We start from the raw sequence: 17859 nt of genomic DNA, 5'->3' as shown, positions 1-17859 counted from the left end.
GCATCTCTTCCATCTGTCAACCTATCTAGAACTTTTGCAAGGTACTGTAAAAGTATATGGAAAATGTTTCTGAGTTTTGTGAGCTTTATTTTGCACTATATACAAAAAGTAATTTGGGATGGGTTCAAAATCCAATTTTAAATCTTAAAATTATAAAATCTGTAGGGTAAAACATAGGGCAAAATCTTCACAACATTGAATTTAGCAATGATTTATTGACTATGATGACAGACACAGGCAACAAAAGGAAAAATATTGGATTTCATGGAAAAAGATAATATCAACATACTACAAAGGCAACCTACAGAATGGGAAATATACTTGCAAATTATACATAAGATCTGGAATATACAGAAACATCTAAAATCTCAACAAGACACCAAACAACCTGATTCAAAAAAATAGCCAAAAGTGTCAAACAAACAAATGGAACATCAGTGTTAAGGAAGTACAGATCTAAACCACCATGAGAGCAGGCACAATGGTACACCACCTGTACTCCCAGCTACTCAGGAGGCTAAGGTAGAAGAATCATTTGAAATTAGGAGTTCCAGATGAGCTGGGGAAACAAAGTGAGACACCTCCCCTCCCCAATTTCAGAAAGCAAATGAATAAATAAAAACTTACAATGTGGTACCTCCTCACGTCATTTGTATGACTACTATTTTTTAAAAAATTAAAAAATACTAAGTTTTTGCAAGGAGTGGAAAGTTTGTGACTGTTGGTAAGAATCTAAATTGGTACAGCCACTGTGGAATAAGAGTATGATGGTTCATCAAAATGTATTAAAAATAGAATTACCATATGTCCAGCACTTCCATTACTGGCCATATCCCCAAAAGAAGAGAAAGAAGATTTGAACAAGTATTTATACACATAAGAGCATTAAATAGCATTAAGCTATTTTATAATAACTTATATATAGAAGTAACCCAAGTGTCCATCAACAGATGGATGGGTAAACCAAATTGGACTATATTTAGCTTTATCAAGGATGGAAACTCTGTTATATGCTACAGCATGGTCACTGTGGACATTATCAATAGAATGAGTCAGTCACAACAAGAACAATAATGTATAATTCAACCCCTGAAGACAGAACAAGACAGAACAGATTGCCAGGAGCTGGGAACAGTAGAACTAGGGAAGTACTGTTTAGTGGGCACAAAACTTCCATTTCAGCTCAGTGAGTTCTGAGGATTTGAGTTTGAAGCCAACCCGTGCAGGTGAATCCTCCAAATTCTTAATACTCTTATCTACAATTACCCAGCAAAAAGTTAAAAACAGAGATGTGGGGGCTGGGAATGTGGCTCAGTGGTAGAGCGCTTGCCTTGCATGCCTGAGGCCCTGGGTTCGATTCCTCAGCACCACATAAGCAAAAAGAAAAAAAAAGCTGGAAGTGGTGCTGTGGCTCAAGTGGTAGAGCGCTAGCCTTGAGCTGAAGAGCTGAGGGACAACGCCCAGGCCCAGAGTTCAAGCCCCATGACTGGACCCCCCAAAAAACAAAACAAAACAAAAAAACAGAGGTGTAGCTCAAGTGGTAAAATGCCAGCTTTGCATGAAAAGGCTAAGCAAGAGCTTAAGGCTCTGAGTTCAAGCTACAGTATTGTCACAAAAATGAAACAAAGCTTCAGATACACAGAATGAAAAGAATTATGGAGGCAGAGAGTAATGGATGCACAAAATATTAATGAATTAAATACCATTGAACGGTATGCTCAAAATGGGTAATATGGGAAAGTTATTTGATACATGTGTTTATAAAGGGCAACCTCTTTTAATTTTAAAAATTTCCAAGCAATAATTTATATAAGTAGTATAATAAACTTCATGATCAATCATAAGTCAGTTTTAATCAATATAAATTTATCACAAATTCTGTTTTATCTGTTTCTATCTTCTCCACCAAAATAGTTTTGCATCTTCCTATCCTACCAAATATTCTAAGCAAATCTTGATTTTGTTGTTGTTGTTGTTGTTGGTCATGGGGCTTGTACTCTGGGCCTGGGTGCTGTCCTTCAGCTCTTCAGCTCAAGGGCTAGTGCCCTACCACTTGAGCCACTTTTTTCTGCTTATGTGGTGCTGAGGAATTGAACCCAGGGCCTCATGCATGTGAGGCAAGCACTCTACCACTGAGCCACCTTCCCAGCCCCTTGTTGTATCTTTTTATCCAGAAACAGATCCATGTTGATCTCCCAGAGATAAAAACTTTAAAAATATGACTGCAAAGATTATACATGAATATTTTCAAAATTGTTTTTGAATTTTAAAAATCTAATGTTCAAATTTCTCTAACTGTATCATAAAAAGGTAGATTTACATCAGAATTCAAACAATGTTAATCCATTGCATTTGGTTTATGAATGTCTCAAAGTCTTTCTTATTCTTTCTTTTCTCTCCCCCTACCCCCTTCCACACACACCCCCTCGCCCCCCCCCCCGCCCCGCCCCATCTCTCTCTCTCTCTCTCTCTCTCTCTCTCTCTCTGCCAGTCCCTTTGAACTCAGGGCCTGGTACTGTCTCTGAGATTTTCGCTCAAGGCTAGCACTCTATCACTTAAGCCACAGCGCCACTTCCAGCTTTTTGTAATTTATTGGAGATAGGAGTCCCACCGACTTTCCTGCCAGGCTGGATTTGAGCCTTGATCCTCAGATCTCAGCCTCATAAGTAGCTAGGATTACAGGTATGAGCCACTGGCTAGGCTCAAAGTCTCTTTTAATCTATATGCACCTGCTTATTTTGACCTGAATTCCTTTAGCAGGACAAAGCTTTGTACAGTGGCTATACCAATTTAGATTTCTACCAACAGTTATAAAGTTTCTTATTTCTCCACATCCTTGACCAAACTTGTTATTGTCTGTTGTATTTTTTCTTTTTTTCTGTTGTATTTTTCCTAAATATGAGTCTTTAAGGGTCTATAATTAAGGAAGTCATATGGTCACAGGACAGATGTTATCAAATTATTTCTCATGAGAAAAGAAAAGCTCATAAAGGCACTGAATACAAAACTGGAAAATGTGGGAGAGATAGAGAAATGAGCAATATTTCTTCATATTTCCTTCTAGAACTAGTTTGTAAGAATTCCACAGCAATAAAAGCTCAACGCTTAGAAAGACAAAGACTTTAAAGACTTTGCAAGTAATTCAAGAAAGACAGACTTCACCGGTTTACTGAATGGTGGTGATAGTGGTAGTGGTGTGTGTATGTATACACACACACACACACACACACACACACACACACACACACACACACACATACAGACACTTATTTTACATCTGGTCTCACATGCACTAATATTAGTCCTCTCCATCTCTCAGTTTTGCATTCCTCCATGCAAGTAGATAAATTGTTGAGCATGTTTTTCCCCATGTTGATCTCTGATTCCTCCAGACTTATCTTCATATAGGCTGACAGAGCTCAACCGTCCTAACAGATCCAAAAAAACCCTGGAATTGATATTTTTTAGCCCAGCTTGAACTATTTGCTCTCCTCCTGAGTCTATCCATCTATTTAGATGCGTAGAATGGTTGGATTAGGCAGGCACCTGGGGGTAGGAGACAAGGTCAGCTTTTCCTAAAATATGTCTGTGGTGGGTTCTCTAAGGAAAATCTAGGTATTTTATGAGGTGATGTGGGAAGAAGGGGTGAAGGATATAGATTTGAAGGGGATATAAACAAAAAACAAAACTGTATTCATCATGACTTGGCTGCATATATGCAAGGAAGGAAGGAAGGACATGAACGCAAGAAATTGCTTAACTATTTCTTACAAAAACCTCCCCAGGGGCTGGGAAGGTGGCTCAGTGGTAGAGCGCTTGCCTTGCATGCATGAGGCCCTGAGTTCGATTCCTTAGCACCACATAAGCAGAAAAAAAAATCCGGAAGTGGCGCTGTGGCTCAAGTGGTAGAGTGCTAGCCTTGAGCTGAAGAGCTGAGGGACAGCGCCCAGGCCCAGAGTTCAGGCCCCACGACCAGACCCCCCAAAAAAAATAAAAAAATAAACCTCCACAGGGCTGGGAATGTAGCTCAGTTGTACTCACCTAGCATGCATGAAGCCCTTGGTTTGATTCCTCAGTATCACATATACAGAAAAAGCTGGAAGAGCCGGGCGCTGGTGGCTCACGCCTGTAATCCTAGCTACTCAGGAGGCTGAGATCTGAGGATCGCGGTTCAAAGCCAGCCCGGGCAGGAGAGACCGTGAGACTCCTATCTCCAATAAACCACCAGAAAACCGGAAGTGGCACTGTAGCTCAAGTGGTAGAGCGCTCGCCTTGAGCTGAAGAGATGAGGGACAGCGCCCAGGCCCAGAGTTCAAGCCCCACGACCGACAAAAAAAAAAAAAAAAAAGCTGGAAGTGGCACTGTCGCTCAAATGGTAGAGTGCTAGCTTTGAGCAAAAGAAGCTCAGAGACAGAACCCAGGCCCTGAGTTCAAGTCCCAGGACTGGCAAAAACAACAACAAAAAACAAAGGAAAAAAACCCCACAAAGCTGGGCACAGGTGGCTCATGCCTGTAATCCTAGCTATTCAGGAGGCTGAGCTCTGAGATTAACCACCAGAAAATCAGAAGTGGTACTATGGCACAAGTGGTAAAGCACTCTCCTTAAGCTGAAGAGCTCAGGGGCAGCACTCAGGCCCAGAGTTCGAACTCCACGACTAACAACAACAACAACAATAACAAAACAACAAGGCCAGGCTCATGTTTATAATCCTAGCCACTAAACAGCCTGAGATCTGAGGACTGAAATTCAAACTCAGGTTAAAAACAAAGTCCATGAGATTCATCTCCAAATGACAGCAAGAAGCCATAAGTGATATAATCGGGCCGTCTTAGCGTTTACCCTTAGCTTCTGTAACTCCATTTTATTTTTGTGACTGCACACCCACTTATGAGACTAGTCCCTTATGGTTTAACATTTAAAGATATGTATCAACTGTTCCTTCATGGTCCTAGGCAACAGGTCATGAAGACAATCATAGAAATGGGTTATGCTGCCCTTGCTCAAAGCTTGCTTACAGCATTGTCTAGCTTACGCTTCTGTCATTTCTTGCTTGACTTGGACCTGCAGGAAAGAACCATTAGGGACTTCCACCCCTGAGCAAACAAGCAGGTGGGTTTTCTGCTCTTTTAAATAAAAGGAGCCGTGAGACCAGGCTTAAGAATGCACTTTGGGCACCCAACTTCCCAGTGTAGTCCCCACTGGTAATAAAGACTTTCTATTGGCTGTACTTTGTGTCTGTGTAGTTTCTCCTGTGGCTTAACCTACAACAGTGAAGCTGTGGCTCAAGTGGAAGAGCACCAGCCTTGACTGAAAAGACCAAGTGGAAGCTCAAGGCCCTGAGTTCAAGCCTTAGTACTGGTCTCAAAAAGTTAAAACTACCTTTCACCAATTCTTGTAGGAATAAGGAACACCCAGTGCTCCTTACATTGTCATGTCAATCTGTTAGGCAGATATGAGGTAGTCTTTGAAGTTTGTGGTTTTGACCTAAGACAGCTTGTTTCAACCATATCTTTTTTCCCCCTAGGTCTCTCTAGTAAACTAGCTAGAGGATGGCTTAGTTTGTTCTGCTTAATTAAGAGCATCGACCAGCATCCTCTTACTTGGCTTACATCCAAATCTCTGTTGTTTTTGAATGTATCTTTAGGCTTGAACTTTCTCTCCTTGTTAAAACAAAGTTAGTTTCTTGCCAAATTTTTTTTTTTAAGGCTGTTTTGTTTTTTAAGGCTGCCTCTCTCCATCTGCACCAAACTCCGGGACACTCTGTTCTGTGTGTGTGACAGAGAGAGAGAGAGCACGCATATGTATGTTCACACATGTATGTACAGGATCTTAAATGACTTAAACTTAGGGCCTTGTGCTCTTACTTGGCTTTTTTGCTCAAAGCTTAGTCCAATATTTTCATGTGACAGTAGGCTTATAGAGTAAGAAAGTGAGTTGAGAAGACCATCTGCTTGATGAGGGACACACACACACACAATAAAATGTACTTAATTTTTCAGTAATAAGAAAATCTGTCCTTGTTCTAGTTCACATATTGTAGAGGATGGCTGTTGCATGTGTGGGTGTAAAATGCTTAACCCAAACAATAACAATGTCTGAACAACACCTTGAGTCCTGGCAGGCTGTGGGTAAACTGACCTCGAGAGAGACTCAGCTGCAAATTAGAGCAGCTGTTTCTACTCAAAAGAAGCCATGAATTAATAAAGCAGCTTTGTAGTACATTTTTCAGCTTTTGGTAATCAAAGATTAAGTTTCAACACCTTTTGCCACACACTGGATTTACACAAAGAAGAAGAGTAAACACACTGTAAACACACTGTATCATTCAATGCTCTGGCTAGAAACAGATGGAAATCTCAAATTGAATCATTGGAGGAGAATCTAATAAAAAAGGAGAATTAAATGTGTGGACAGAGATTACAGAATGCAGCAAATAACTCAAATTCTCTGAGGCCAAGGTCTGCGGGGGTGGTGGTGGTTGGGGTGGTGGTGGTGGTGTTGAGATAGCTATTACTTCTGAACACAAAGATTAAAGGTCATGTGAGCAAGGGATAGATCTATGAAAGGGGTCACTTAACAGGAACTGTGATATTGGGTAGGGGTTGGTCATATAGATCTGCTGGGATAATAAATACCTACTCCCACTCTTCCGCTTACACATCTCTTTCTGATAACCTTTGCTCTGTTGGATGAGCCCAACCTGAAGCCAGAAGGCAAAGGAAATCCTGAAAATAGTGTGTAGGTCAGGCAGGCCACATTTAACTACTTGACTTTTTGATTATTTACCTGAGTCCACTCCCCTTGCCGCCGATCCCACTATACGGCCCTTATTCCCAATCTTAAGTCCTACCTCTTTCCACTTGAACCTGACACTGCCACCCACAGCAGCTTTGTAATTAGCAATGGCATCTTTTTTTTTTTTTTTACTTGACCTGTTTGTCAATATTTACAAAAGTAGATCCGCTGATAGAAGGGCCACCAAACCTGACAAATGACGGTCAGGTAGGAGCCCAATGATCTTCAGACTCCCTTTCTGAAATGCCAATACAGAAACCCAGCTTTGGTGTGATGCACAAGCCACCGTTGACCTGGCTGGCCTCTGTCTGCCTCATCAGCTTTGTTCACAGCACTTCTTGCTTACAAGTTGATCTTGCTGCAGTAGCTGCTTTTGGGATTTGCCTGTGTCCCCTACCACCACCATGACAGCTCCAAGAGCTCATCTGAAACTGAGAGACAGCCTCAATAAACTTTCCAGCTTCTCTTGCTCTTAGTTGTCTTTAAAAATATCACTGAGTTTGGAGATCACAGAGCTGGGAGACATATTTCTAGTTTCCTATAAGCTTTGCTATAGATAATGCTATTGATACATTGGTTCTAACAGTTGCCTATGTTAGGAACTCCAAGGATGCTTTTGTTGAAAAAGAAAACAACTCTTTACTTGGGCCTACAGATGTCTTGAAAGTGACGAAAAAAGTTGACATCTTTGCTTTCATATTGTACCTCTGTCCATTGTCACCTTAATCTTTGGGTTGGATTTCTGCTCAGTTCTGTGTGATGATTAGAAATGTTTTGTCCATTAGGTGAAGACTCCAATGTACCACCTCTGAACAACTAATGAACTGTTTAGCACAATCAGGAAGCTGAAATATATTTTGGGGAGGGAGGAGGGGGTAAAAAAGAAGGGAGGCACAAGAGTAGAGGGAGAAAGGTGAGCAAATGCAGCCATTATATTCAATGTACATTATGTAAAAGTTGAACTATATAACTTGAGGGTGGGAATGGGATGGGAGGAGATGGGGGTGAACAATAGATCATGATGCTTTGTACTCATAATCTGATTTGCGGAATTGACGCCCCTTTGTACAACTACTTTAAATATAGACATAAATATACAATTCCATATATGTTATATAGCTATATATATTATATGTAAATGTTTTGTCTAAAACTGTAATATAGGATTGATTCGACTTAGACTTGCCTAGACTTTCTCCTTCTCCTTCAAGGCTGAAGATAGAAAGATGAGCATAGTAGATGGGATCCCATTTCAGCCAATAACACAGCATCTGAAGGACTATTTTCTCCCTATAAAGGACTTTGTCACACCTGAGTCCCGAAACAATAATTATTGCTAGTAAATAACCTCTGTCTTCTTAGGCTTGCTAGCTTTCTAAATATTTTTTTTTTCCTTTCACCAACAACTTATCCTGGAGATGTCGGCCTTTTGGGGTGGCAAGTCCAGATTGTTTAATATCTCACAGGCTTCATTCATGTCTGTCTGTGCTCTTCTTTTCTATTGCAACAATTTCCATTCATTTAAAAAAGTTCAGCAAATGAATCCCCTCTCATCAGAGTTATTCCTTAATCCCCCAGAGGGTTCATATCAAGACTCAGAGAAAATTGATAATCACATTTCTTTTTTGCTTGTTTTTATTTTGTTTCCTTTTGTTTGTCTTTGTTTTTTGAGCCAGTACCAGGCTTAAACTTCCTCTGCTTTCCCACTCTTGCTTGGTGCTCTAGCACTTGAGTCAATCCTCTAGTCCAACATTTGGCTGCTTATTTTGAGATGGAGTCTTATAGACTTTTCTGACTGGGCTGTTTTGAAACCACCATCCTCGGATCTTAGTTTCTTGGGTAGCTAGGAGTTTCTTGGGTACGAGCTACCAGTGCCTAGTAGCAAGCAAATTCCAGAGAAGATTGGGAGGAGAATCAGAAAACTGGGTGAAGAAACTCTCCCTGAATCTGGCATCACTATCAAAGAGATGGAATGAAATAGTGGAAGATGGGGGAAGCTTCCTCACACTCACATTGACCCTTTTAGAGCATTTGCACGTTTTTTTGCTGCTGCTCTCACCAATAGAAGTCAGACTCCAGATTGTTCAGCACTTACATACTTACACAAGTAGCTGTCCCTAGTGCTTTCAGGTCTTTGTTCTGTGACTGGGTCGACATCATTGATGACTCCTAATTCTGAGGCTTCCAGCTTCTTGAACTGAGCAGCTACTGCTTTCTCTGGCTTTCCAGCATGCAGACAGTCATTGTGGGACTTTTCAGCCTTTGATGATGTAAGCCAAGCTTATAAATCCCTTCTATAATCAAATATATTCAGTTGGTTCTGTTCCTAGGGAGAACCTTGACAAGAGTAAGAAAATGCCACAAGTCCCTAGAGTACTAGTATTACTCTGATTATGACTAAGCCTGGCTCTGCCTGGTGATGGCTGCATCTTCTCTGCACATTGAGGAGGTCCTGACCCCTCAAGGAAAGGCTTTTATGTTTAACGTATTCTATGTAGGAAATCTCCACTTTGCCAGGTGCGAGTGGCTCACACCTATAATCCTAGCTACTCAGGAGGCTGAGATCTGAGTATCACAGTTCAAAGCCACCCAAGCAAGAAAGTGATACTATTATCTCCAATTAACCAACCTGGAACTGGTGCTGTGGCTCAAGTGATAGAGCACTTGCTTTGGGCTGAAGAGCTCAGGGACAGTGCCCAGTCCCAGAGTTCAAGCTCCATGACTGACAAAAAAAAAAAAAAAAAAAGACAGGAAGGAAGGAAGGAAAGTATTTTCCACTTTGAAGAAATCACATTTGTTGATGATGCAAAAAAGAGAACTATACCCTCAAATAAGATACTTACCTTATGCTTGGTATCAGTAAGGCTTCAGCCAAATCAGAGTTTACTTAGAATACTACTGTTTTCAATCTTGCTAAAAACAGATTTTTTTTTTTTTTTTTTTTTGCTGTACCACAATGTGTGTAGCTGCCACAAGATGGCAGGGCAGTGAAATTCTTCTCAAGGATGTCAACAAAACAAAACCCAGTCAGGTCTGTGCTCTAAAACTTCAAGAAGCAAAACTTCACTCACTTTTTTTTTTTTTTGAATACTCTTTATTTTTCTGTTTTTTAGAGAAGTATGTGCCCTTAAATTTTTAAACAACACAGTCAAGTATAAAGAGAACAATCTTATTAATGTACCTATCAGAAACACATGCTTAGGCTCTGGTCCAGCCCCTATGGATAAATACTGATGTCTGGACCATATCCAGCATTTTTGGCAATGTCACCTGCTATAGGTTCTCACCTCTGCAGTGACACACTTCCTGCAGAAGCTGACACGTTTACTAATGCAGAGCATTCACCAATGTCAAGTACATAATACCCTTATTACAACTTTAACAGAATACAAATCATATACAGTATGCTGACAGATTGCTATACAATTGAACTGGAACTCATAACAGAAAAATCTCAGAACAGACATGAAACAGCATACAACAAAGAGATTCCAGTGGCAAAAATAGCTATAAACAGATTGGTAATCATTTAGGAAAGATGTGATAATAAGTAAAAAAAAAAAAAAAAAAAAAAAAAGAAGGTATTTCCAAAGTTATTTACTCTAATAGCACCAGCACCTAAATTGAATGGGTTCATATGAATGTCATGATTCTGTGGAATCCCGGAGGACCTGAGTACTGTCCACTACTGTCTTTCAGTCATGATAGAAATCTGCAGACCACTTTATTTTGGTTGTCTTCAGTTCTAAATATTTTAACAATGAAGAAAGTAAAAGAGGCAAAACTAAAGCAAAACGCCCTACACTGTAAGGCTATTGTTCATCTTATAGAACTTAAGTGAAATTTGAAATTAGTTCAACCATTATTTTTAAAGACCCAGAGGGGTGGTGCACAGCTGTAATCCCAGCACTTGGGAGGTTAGGACAGGGGAATCGTGAGCTTCAGACCAGCCTTCGCTACAATAACAAGACCCCCATATCTCAAGAACTTTTTTAAAAAGTAAGAATTATGACATTGAGCAAGATGCATCGTACTCAGTGTGACTCGTTGAAATGAAACCCCTTTGCACAAAAACTTAAAAAAAAAAAAAGAATTACTTTTACCTCGGACGAATAAATCCAGACCATGCTAGGCCTGACTGAAGACCAGCAAGGAGTCAGAACATAAAATAATGGCGGTCAAGCCAGGTGCCAACTACAGCGGGCTCCCAACTCTACTTCTAGCTCCTCGGCCGGCTGAGGTTGGAGGGCTGTGGTCCGACGCCAGCCTGGTGAATCCGTGAGGCTCTTCCCTCCAATTAGCCACCCTAAAAGGCAGACGCGGAGGTGCGGCTCAAGTGACAGCACTAGCTTTGAGGAAGGAGGAGGAACGACCAGCAGCGCAGCGACAGCACTCGGGACCGGAGTTCGAGCCCCCGGGAGGGCGGACCGGTTTCCCTGGCAGACACCGGGCGCACAGCCCGCCCGCCGCTTCGCGTGAAAAGGGAGAGGTCAGCGCTCAGCACGGGACGAGTCCGTCCCGGAGGAGGAGGAACAGCGGCGGGCCGCGCGCGCCCGCGTTTGCGCCCGAGCCGGCCCACGTACGGAACGAGCTGCCAAGATGGCGGCGCCCAGCAGAGGAAGACCCGAGCGGAAGATGAGGACGCCGTCCTGAGTCGCCTAGGAACGTACGGAGCGGACTCGCGTACGGAATCAGAGTTCAAGATGACGGCGTCCGTGGGCAAGTCGTGAAATAGAAACGGCCATATTGCCTCAACAGTCGCGGAATGGCAGGGGATGCGGGGGGGGGGGGGGGGGGGGGGGGGATCGCCGTAAGGACGGACTCGACCCAAAAGGTGGCGGCTTCCTTGGCGATGGCCACTTCCAGGCCGAGAATGTTTAGACCCGGCTGCCGTACGGCTTTGGCTGTCAAGATGGCGGCGCCTCGGGGACATTCCGGACGCTCGGCGGGCGCTTAGCGGCTCCGCGGTCGCACTGGGCATGCGCGATGGGAGTACGGTGTCCGGGAGGCGCGCGTAGTAGCGGAAGTAGTTGTGAGTGTCTTTGCAACCGCCGCCGACGCTGCTGAGGGGTTTGTGGTGGTTCGGGGGTTTGTGGTGGAGTCGCCAGCGGCTTCTCTGGGAGCGGGGAAATGGTGAGTACCGGGTCCGGGGAGGCGTCCGGAGATCCGGGTCGGTGGTATGGTCGCCGTGGTGTGCACTGGCGCTCGGGGGTCGTCTCCGGGGTCTGTGGGCCGGGACGGGGGGGGTGTCTGTGGAGAGCATGGCGGGGTCGGGGCGAGGCGGCGGCGGCGCGGGGGTCCGGGGTGGAAGTCCGGCGGGGGGCTGCGGATGCAGTTGGCGGGGCAGGCTGGCCGCGGGGCCGAGGGCGTGGGGTCTGCGGGAAGGCAGCAGCCCCCGCGGGGACGCCGCGTCCAGGTGCCTGTGGGCCGTCGGGGCCTGGGGGGGACCCCTGTCGGGGGGTCGGCGGTGAGGGCGGTGGACCTGGCGCGGAGCGGGGCGTCCGCACGGAGGGGGTCGGGTTCAAGACGCCGTGTGAGTGTGTCCGGGTCGCCCAGGAGGGAGACGGCTCGGACCCGGAGCCGCCCGACGCGGGGGAGGACAGCAAGTCGGAGAACGGAGAGAACGCGCCCATCTACTGCATCTGCCGCAAGCCCGACATCAACTGCTTCATGATGTGAGTGAGCGAGGGACCGGGGTGGGCGGCCCCTGACCCCGGCCGCGGGGCGCCGCTCACTCCTCCCGCCGCCCACCCTCCGCAGCGGCTGTGACAACTGCAACGAGTGGTTCCATGGGGACTGCATCCGGATCACGGAGAAGATGGCCAAGGCCATCCGCGAGTGGTACTGTCGGGACTGCCGAGGTGAGGGGTGCGAGGGCCCGGGAAGGCAGGTGGCTTCCGGGGAGAGGGGTCACGGGTAGGAGCGGCATTCGGTGGTGATTTGGAATTGCCAGCTCCATTCTGAGCCCCCAGAAGCCCAGATCAGGTGGGTGGGACCCTGAGGAAGAGAAGAGAAAGAAAGTTCTGAGATCATTCTGGACCAGAACCCATGCCAACCCGCTCTGGCATCACCTTTTACCCCTTCCCCAGAGAAAGACCCGAAGCTGGAGATTCGGTATCGGCACAAAAAATCGCGAGAGCGGGATGGCAGTGAGAGGGACAGCAGTGAGCCTCGGGATGAGGGTGGAGGGCGTAAGAGGCCTGTTCCAGACCCAGACCTGCAGCGCCGTGCAGGGTCAGGGACAGGGGTTGGGGCCATGATTGCTCGGGGCTCTACGTCGCCCCACAAATCCTCTCCACAGCCCTTGGTGGCCACATCTAGTCAGGTGAGTGGATGCAAGAAGTTGGGATTGGTAAAGTTGTCCCATCTTGGGCCCTTCTGGGGTTTGTGATTTCTACTCTGGGCACTGTTTTCCTAGCATCACCAGCAGCAGCAACAGATCAAACGGTCTGCTCGGATGTGTGGTGAGTGTGAGGCATGCCGGCGTACAGAAGACTGTGGTCACTGTGACTTCTGCCGTGACATGAAGAAGTTTGGGGGCCCCAATAAGATCCGCCAGAAGTGCCGGCTACGCCAGTGCCAGCTGCGGGCCCGGGTGAGCATGGACAGAGCTGGGAAGCTTCAGGTGGGAGGCAAGGCTCTAGTAGTCCACGTAGAGCTGGGGGGTTGAGGCAGCGGGTGGGCTGGAACCTGATTATATCCAGATTAGAAGGGGTCTACCGTGTCCAGATGAATGCCACATGGTCCGGTATGCTGACCGGGTAGGAGACCTTCAGCTCTAGTAGGCCCAGGTGTCTGCAAGTGGTCAGGCATATCAGGGCACGAGAAGTTAGACCTTTGGGGTAAAGGCGCCTGAGGAGGTAAGGAAATGTTAGGCGGGCAGGGCCACCCTCTCTCTACCTGGGGTTGACCTGTGCCTTCCTCTTGTTGGCACAGGAATCATACAAGTACTTCCCATCTTCGGTGAGTCCAGCCCCCCAGGGTAGGGCAGGGCATGTGGGCAGGGCAGTCAGGGCCAGTCCTGAGATTCTGCCCCTCAGCTCTCTCCTGTGACACCTTCAGAATCCATACCAAGGCCCCGCCGGCCACTGCCCATTCAACAGCAGCCACAGACATCCCAGAAGCTGGGGCGTATCCGGGAAGATGAGGGGACAGTAGTGTCATCAGTGGTCAAGGAGCCACCTGAAGCTACAGTAACACCTGAGCCACTCTCAGATGAGGAGCTACCACTAGACCCTGACCTGTACCAGGACTTTTGTGCAGGGGCCTTTGATGACCATGGCCTGGTGGGTGTCAAGAGAGTGGGATTTGGTCATTCTTGGGGAGAGGGGAGGCAGTATATCCAAAGTGGCTTTGGGAAATGAGAAAGAGCTGGGGTTGTCCTAAGTCAGACAGCTGAGTCAGATCATACTTTGCATATAGCCCTGGATGAGTGACACAGAAGAGTCCCCATTTCTGGATCCTGCACTGCGCAAGAGGGCAGTGAAAGTGAAGCATGTGAAACGCCGGGAGAAGAAGTCTGAGAAGAAGGTGATGGAAGGGGAAAGCAGATGTGGAGGGGCAGAGTGTGGGGTGGGGTTGGGGGGAGATAACAGAGAGATCAGGGCTGAATGGGACAGAGCCAGAAAATGCCAGAATGGAGAGACAGGATCTAGGTTGACTTCAGTTCCACACTGACTGGACCTATCTTGCCCAATAGAAGGAAGAGAGGTATAAGCGGCATCGACAGAAGCAGAAGCACAAGGACAAATGGAAACACCCAGAGAGAGCTGATGCTAAGGACCCTGCATCTCTGCCACAGTGCCTGGGGCCTGGCTGTGTGCGTGCTGCCCAGCCTGGCTCCAAGTATTGCTCAGATGATTGTGGCATGAAGCTGGCAGCTAAGTAAGTCTTTCCTGGAGGATTATAGGAAGTCAGGAAATAACAGGGCATGACCAAAGTCTCCTGTATATCTACCAGTCAGTTACCTATAAAATCATTTCATCAACCAGGCACATCCATCCACATGCCTACTTGACCATCTTTCCAGCTATGCATCCAGCTGCCCATCCTGCCAATTAGCCATTTACCACCCTTTCATGTTTTCATCACCTATCCATGTGTTAGCCATTAATCACCACTCATACTGGTTTTGTTGCTTCCTTGCCTACACTCCATCCACTGCCTCCCTGCAGCCGCATCTATGAGATCCTCCCCCAGCGCATCCAGCAATGGCAGCAGAGCCCTTGCATTGCTGAAGAGCATGGCAAGAAGCTGCTAGAACGCATTCGCCGTGAACAGCAGAGTGCCCGCACACGTCTGCAGGAAATGGAACGCAGATTCCATGAGCTTGAGGCCATCATTCTGCGTGCCAAGCAGCAGGCTGTTCGAGAGGATGAAGAGGTGAGAGAGCAGGGCATAGCCAGACAGGGCCTAGTTCCTGATCCCAGTATCTTAACATATCTTCCATCCTCTGCAGAGCAATGAAAATGACAGTGATGACACAGACCTGCAAATCTTCTGTGTCTCCTGTGGGCACCCCATCAACCCACGTGTTGCCTTGCGCCATATGGAGCGCTGCTATGCCAAGGTCAGGGTGTCAGCCTGAGGGGGGGTGGCTAGGGTGGGACCTTCAGTGGTGTTTGGGTGGTGTCTGTGAGGGCATGTAGTGCATATCCATAATTCCTTCCATTTGTGCTCATCCCTTTAGTATGAGAGCCAGACGTCCTTTGGGTCCATGTACCCCACACGCATTGAAGGGTGAGTGAAGGTGCCAGGTAGAGCTAGAGAAGTAGAGGGAAGTTAAGGGTGGGATCAGAAATGGAGTTTGTGTGAAACTAGGACAGGATATGAACATGGGTAAGGATAGGTGGGCCTTCAAGATAATCTGAGTTGACCGCTGCAGACCCTCTTTTCTTTCTTAATCCCTAGGGCCACACGACTCTTCTGTGATGTCTACAATCCTCAGAGCAAAACATATTGTAAGCGGCTCCAGGTGCTATGTCCTGAGCACTCACGGGACCCCAAAGTAAGTTTTTCCTCCAGCTTCCCCTCTGTGCCCACCCTTGCCTCATGCTTCCCCTCTTCCCTTCCCTTTTTCCTGACAGCTTTAATTCCCCTTTCTCCTCCCTATCTACCCCTACTCCTCCCACCCCTGCTGTTCCTGCAGGTGCCAGCTGATGAGGTCTGTGGGTGCCCCCTTGTACGTGACGTCTTTGAGCTCACAGGTGACTTCTGCCGACTGCCTAAGCGCCAGTGCAATCGTCACTACTGTTGGGAGAAGCTGCGGAGGGCCGAAGTGGACCTGGAACGAGTGCGGGTGGTAGGTTTTGATGCTTGACATGGCCAGGCTGAGATGGGCTTCAGGGGCTGCTTCTCACATCTTTTACTCTCTTGGCAGTGGTACAAGCTGGATGAACTGTTTGAGCAGGAGCGCAATGTTCGCACAGCCATGACAAACCGGGCAGGGTTGCTGGCCCTGATGCTGCACCAAACGATCCAGCATGACCCATTAACAACTGACCTACGCTCCAGTGCCGACCGCTGAGCCTCACCAGCCCAGAGCCCCTCACACCCTGCATTCCAGTGGGGAGAGCAGCCCTGGGTGCCCAGTTGTTCATTCCTCCATTCATGTTCCTTCCACTGTCCCTGAGTGTTCCTCCCACTGTCCATCCACAGTTTGACTGGCCAGCCGCCCTTTGCAAGAGGGTGTCACAATTCTCTCTGTCTTTGTTTGTCCCTCTGTTTCCATTCTCTGTGTCTAGGTGGGACTTCCCTTGTCTTTCCCGTCCCCTGGGTTTTGTTAATAAAATTTTGAACCAAGGAAGAGAGCTCCTGATGGTCTCCATACCTGCTCCAGTTGCAGCTGTCATTCCAGTCTCCGGAAGAGGTGGGCACTGGCACTGCTCTTCTCAGGAGTAGGCTGTGAGGATAGTGTTGGAAATGTCCTTTAGGATCTGAGGTATCACAACAGAGTAAGACCCAAGCCTAAGAAATTACATGGCACAGCAATTTTTTACTTCTGCAAAAGAGTGCACAGCTGACAGAAGTCAAATCAGTGAGTACCCTCCGCAGACTTTTTGGTCCAACAGATTTCTTAAGGTTGACCAAAAGAACACCTCCACCCCCAGAGCCTAGGTTGCACTGCTCCCAAAGTGGCTTTGCTCATGCCAAACAGCTGTTTGACGGGAAAGATCCTTGTACAGCTGGGGACCCATTCTGTCCCTTAGGTTGTGAGGATATGACTACCATGGGCAGCCAATGACCTGAATGTTCAGTCACTCATCTTGGGACGCTGGCATCTGCCACTCAGGCAGTGAGACTGGTGATCGGCCCCTGCAAGACCCGAGGGGCTCTGGATTAGCCTACCAGCTGGGGATTAGCCTACCACAGGGGCTTGTCCCACCGTCTCCTCTGCCATAGGGGAACACAGCATGACAGCATGGCCACGGTTTACCTACAGCCTACAGTGCGCCCGCTCTCCTGGGTTCGCTCACTCCCCCCCAGCCCCCCCCCCCCCCCCCGCAGTCCATCCTACTGGGAAGAAGAGGAGGGGACACTGGGGGGCCTGGGGAAGATGTCCCAGGGCCAGGCCCAGTGTCGGGGGTGTATGTGTTAGGAATAAGAGGTAGAACTGGCAATTCACTCCGGAGGGCACTAGGACAGATATGCAAATGAACTAGCACTACGTGCTTATCAGAACTGCAATACGCCCCAAAAATGGACGGCCGGCCACGGCTAGCGGCCAAACGGAGCGAACTAAACTCAGTCTAGGCGGGGTGCAGGGTTAGAGCTCTGTCGTCCGACCCTGCTGGCCGGCCTAGTGTGGGAGCCAGCCGCGGCCCCGGACACGCCAGCCGCAGACCTTGAGAAGCCGCAGGTGAGCAGTCGTGGGGCCGGCCGGATGGCGTCGGGTAGCATTGTATGAAGTGTGTGATAATGGAGGGATGTAATCTTGGAGTAAGTAACAATCGAGCAAATCAATACTGGATGCATCTCAGCTCATCCGCGTAAGGATTGTCCTCGCAACCGAGATAAGGCGCCCCGGTAGAGCCCCGGCTGGGCGGTCCCTCTTCACTACTTGG

The 17859-nt window shown here is 47.3% G+C and overlaps 1 protein-coding gene across 2 annotated transcripts; it reads left to right on the top strand.

Moving 5' to 3' along the window:
- The first annotated feature begins 11818 nt into the window (after positions 1-11818).
- On the top strand, positions 11819-16598 carry Cxxc1 (CXXC finger protein 1). Of its 2 annotated transcripts, none has more exons than XM_042675212.1 (15): positions 11819-11929; positions 12353-12471; positions 12557-12657; positions 12886-13121; positions 13215-13391; positions 13733-13759; positions 13837-14082; positions 14219-14326; positions 14496-14680; positions 14971-15178; positions 15255-15365; positions 15486-15535; positions 15707-15803; positions 15945-16097; positions 16176-16598. In XM_042675212.1, exons 1-15 carry the CDS (start codon positions 11927-11929, stop codon positions 16320-16322), a joined length of 1968 nt encoding a protein of 655 aa, XP_042531146.1. In that variant the 5' UTR covers positions 11819-11926; the 3' UTR covers positions 16323-16598. The 2 variants fall into 2 exon arrangements, with proteins under 2 accessions (XP_042531146.1, XP_042531147.1); XM_042675213.1 differs by having other exon boundaries at positions 13733-13778; positions 13859-14082.
- Positions 16599-17859: the final 1261 nt, after the last annotated feature.

This window comes from Dipodomys spectabilis, unplaced genomic scaffold, assembly GCF_019054845.1.
Source record: "Dipodomys spectabilis isolate Male_0828 unplaced genomic scaffold, ASM1905484v1 ptg000024l, whole genome shotgun sequence".
NCBI lineage: Eukaryota > Metazoa > Chordata > Mammalia > Rodentia > Heteromyidae > Dipodomys > Dipodomys spectabilis.
The sequence above is the reverse complement of the archived record's forward strand: the minus strand, read 5'-3'. Positions and strand labels throughout refer to the sequence as shown.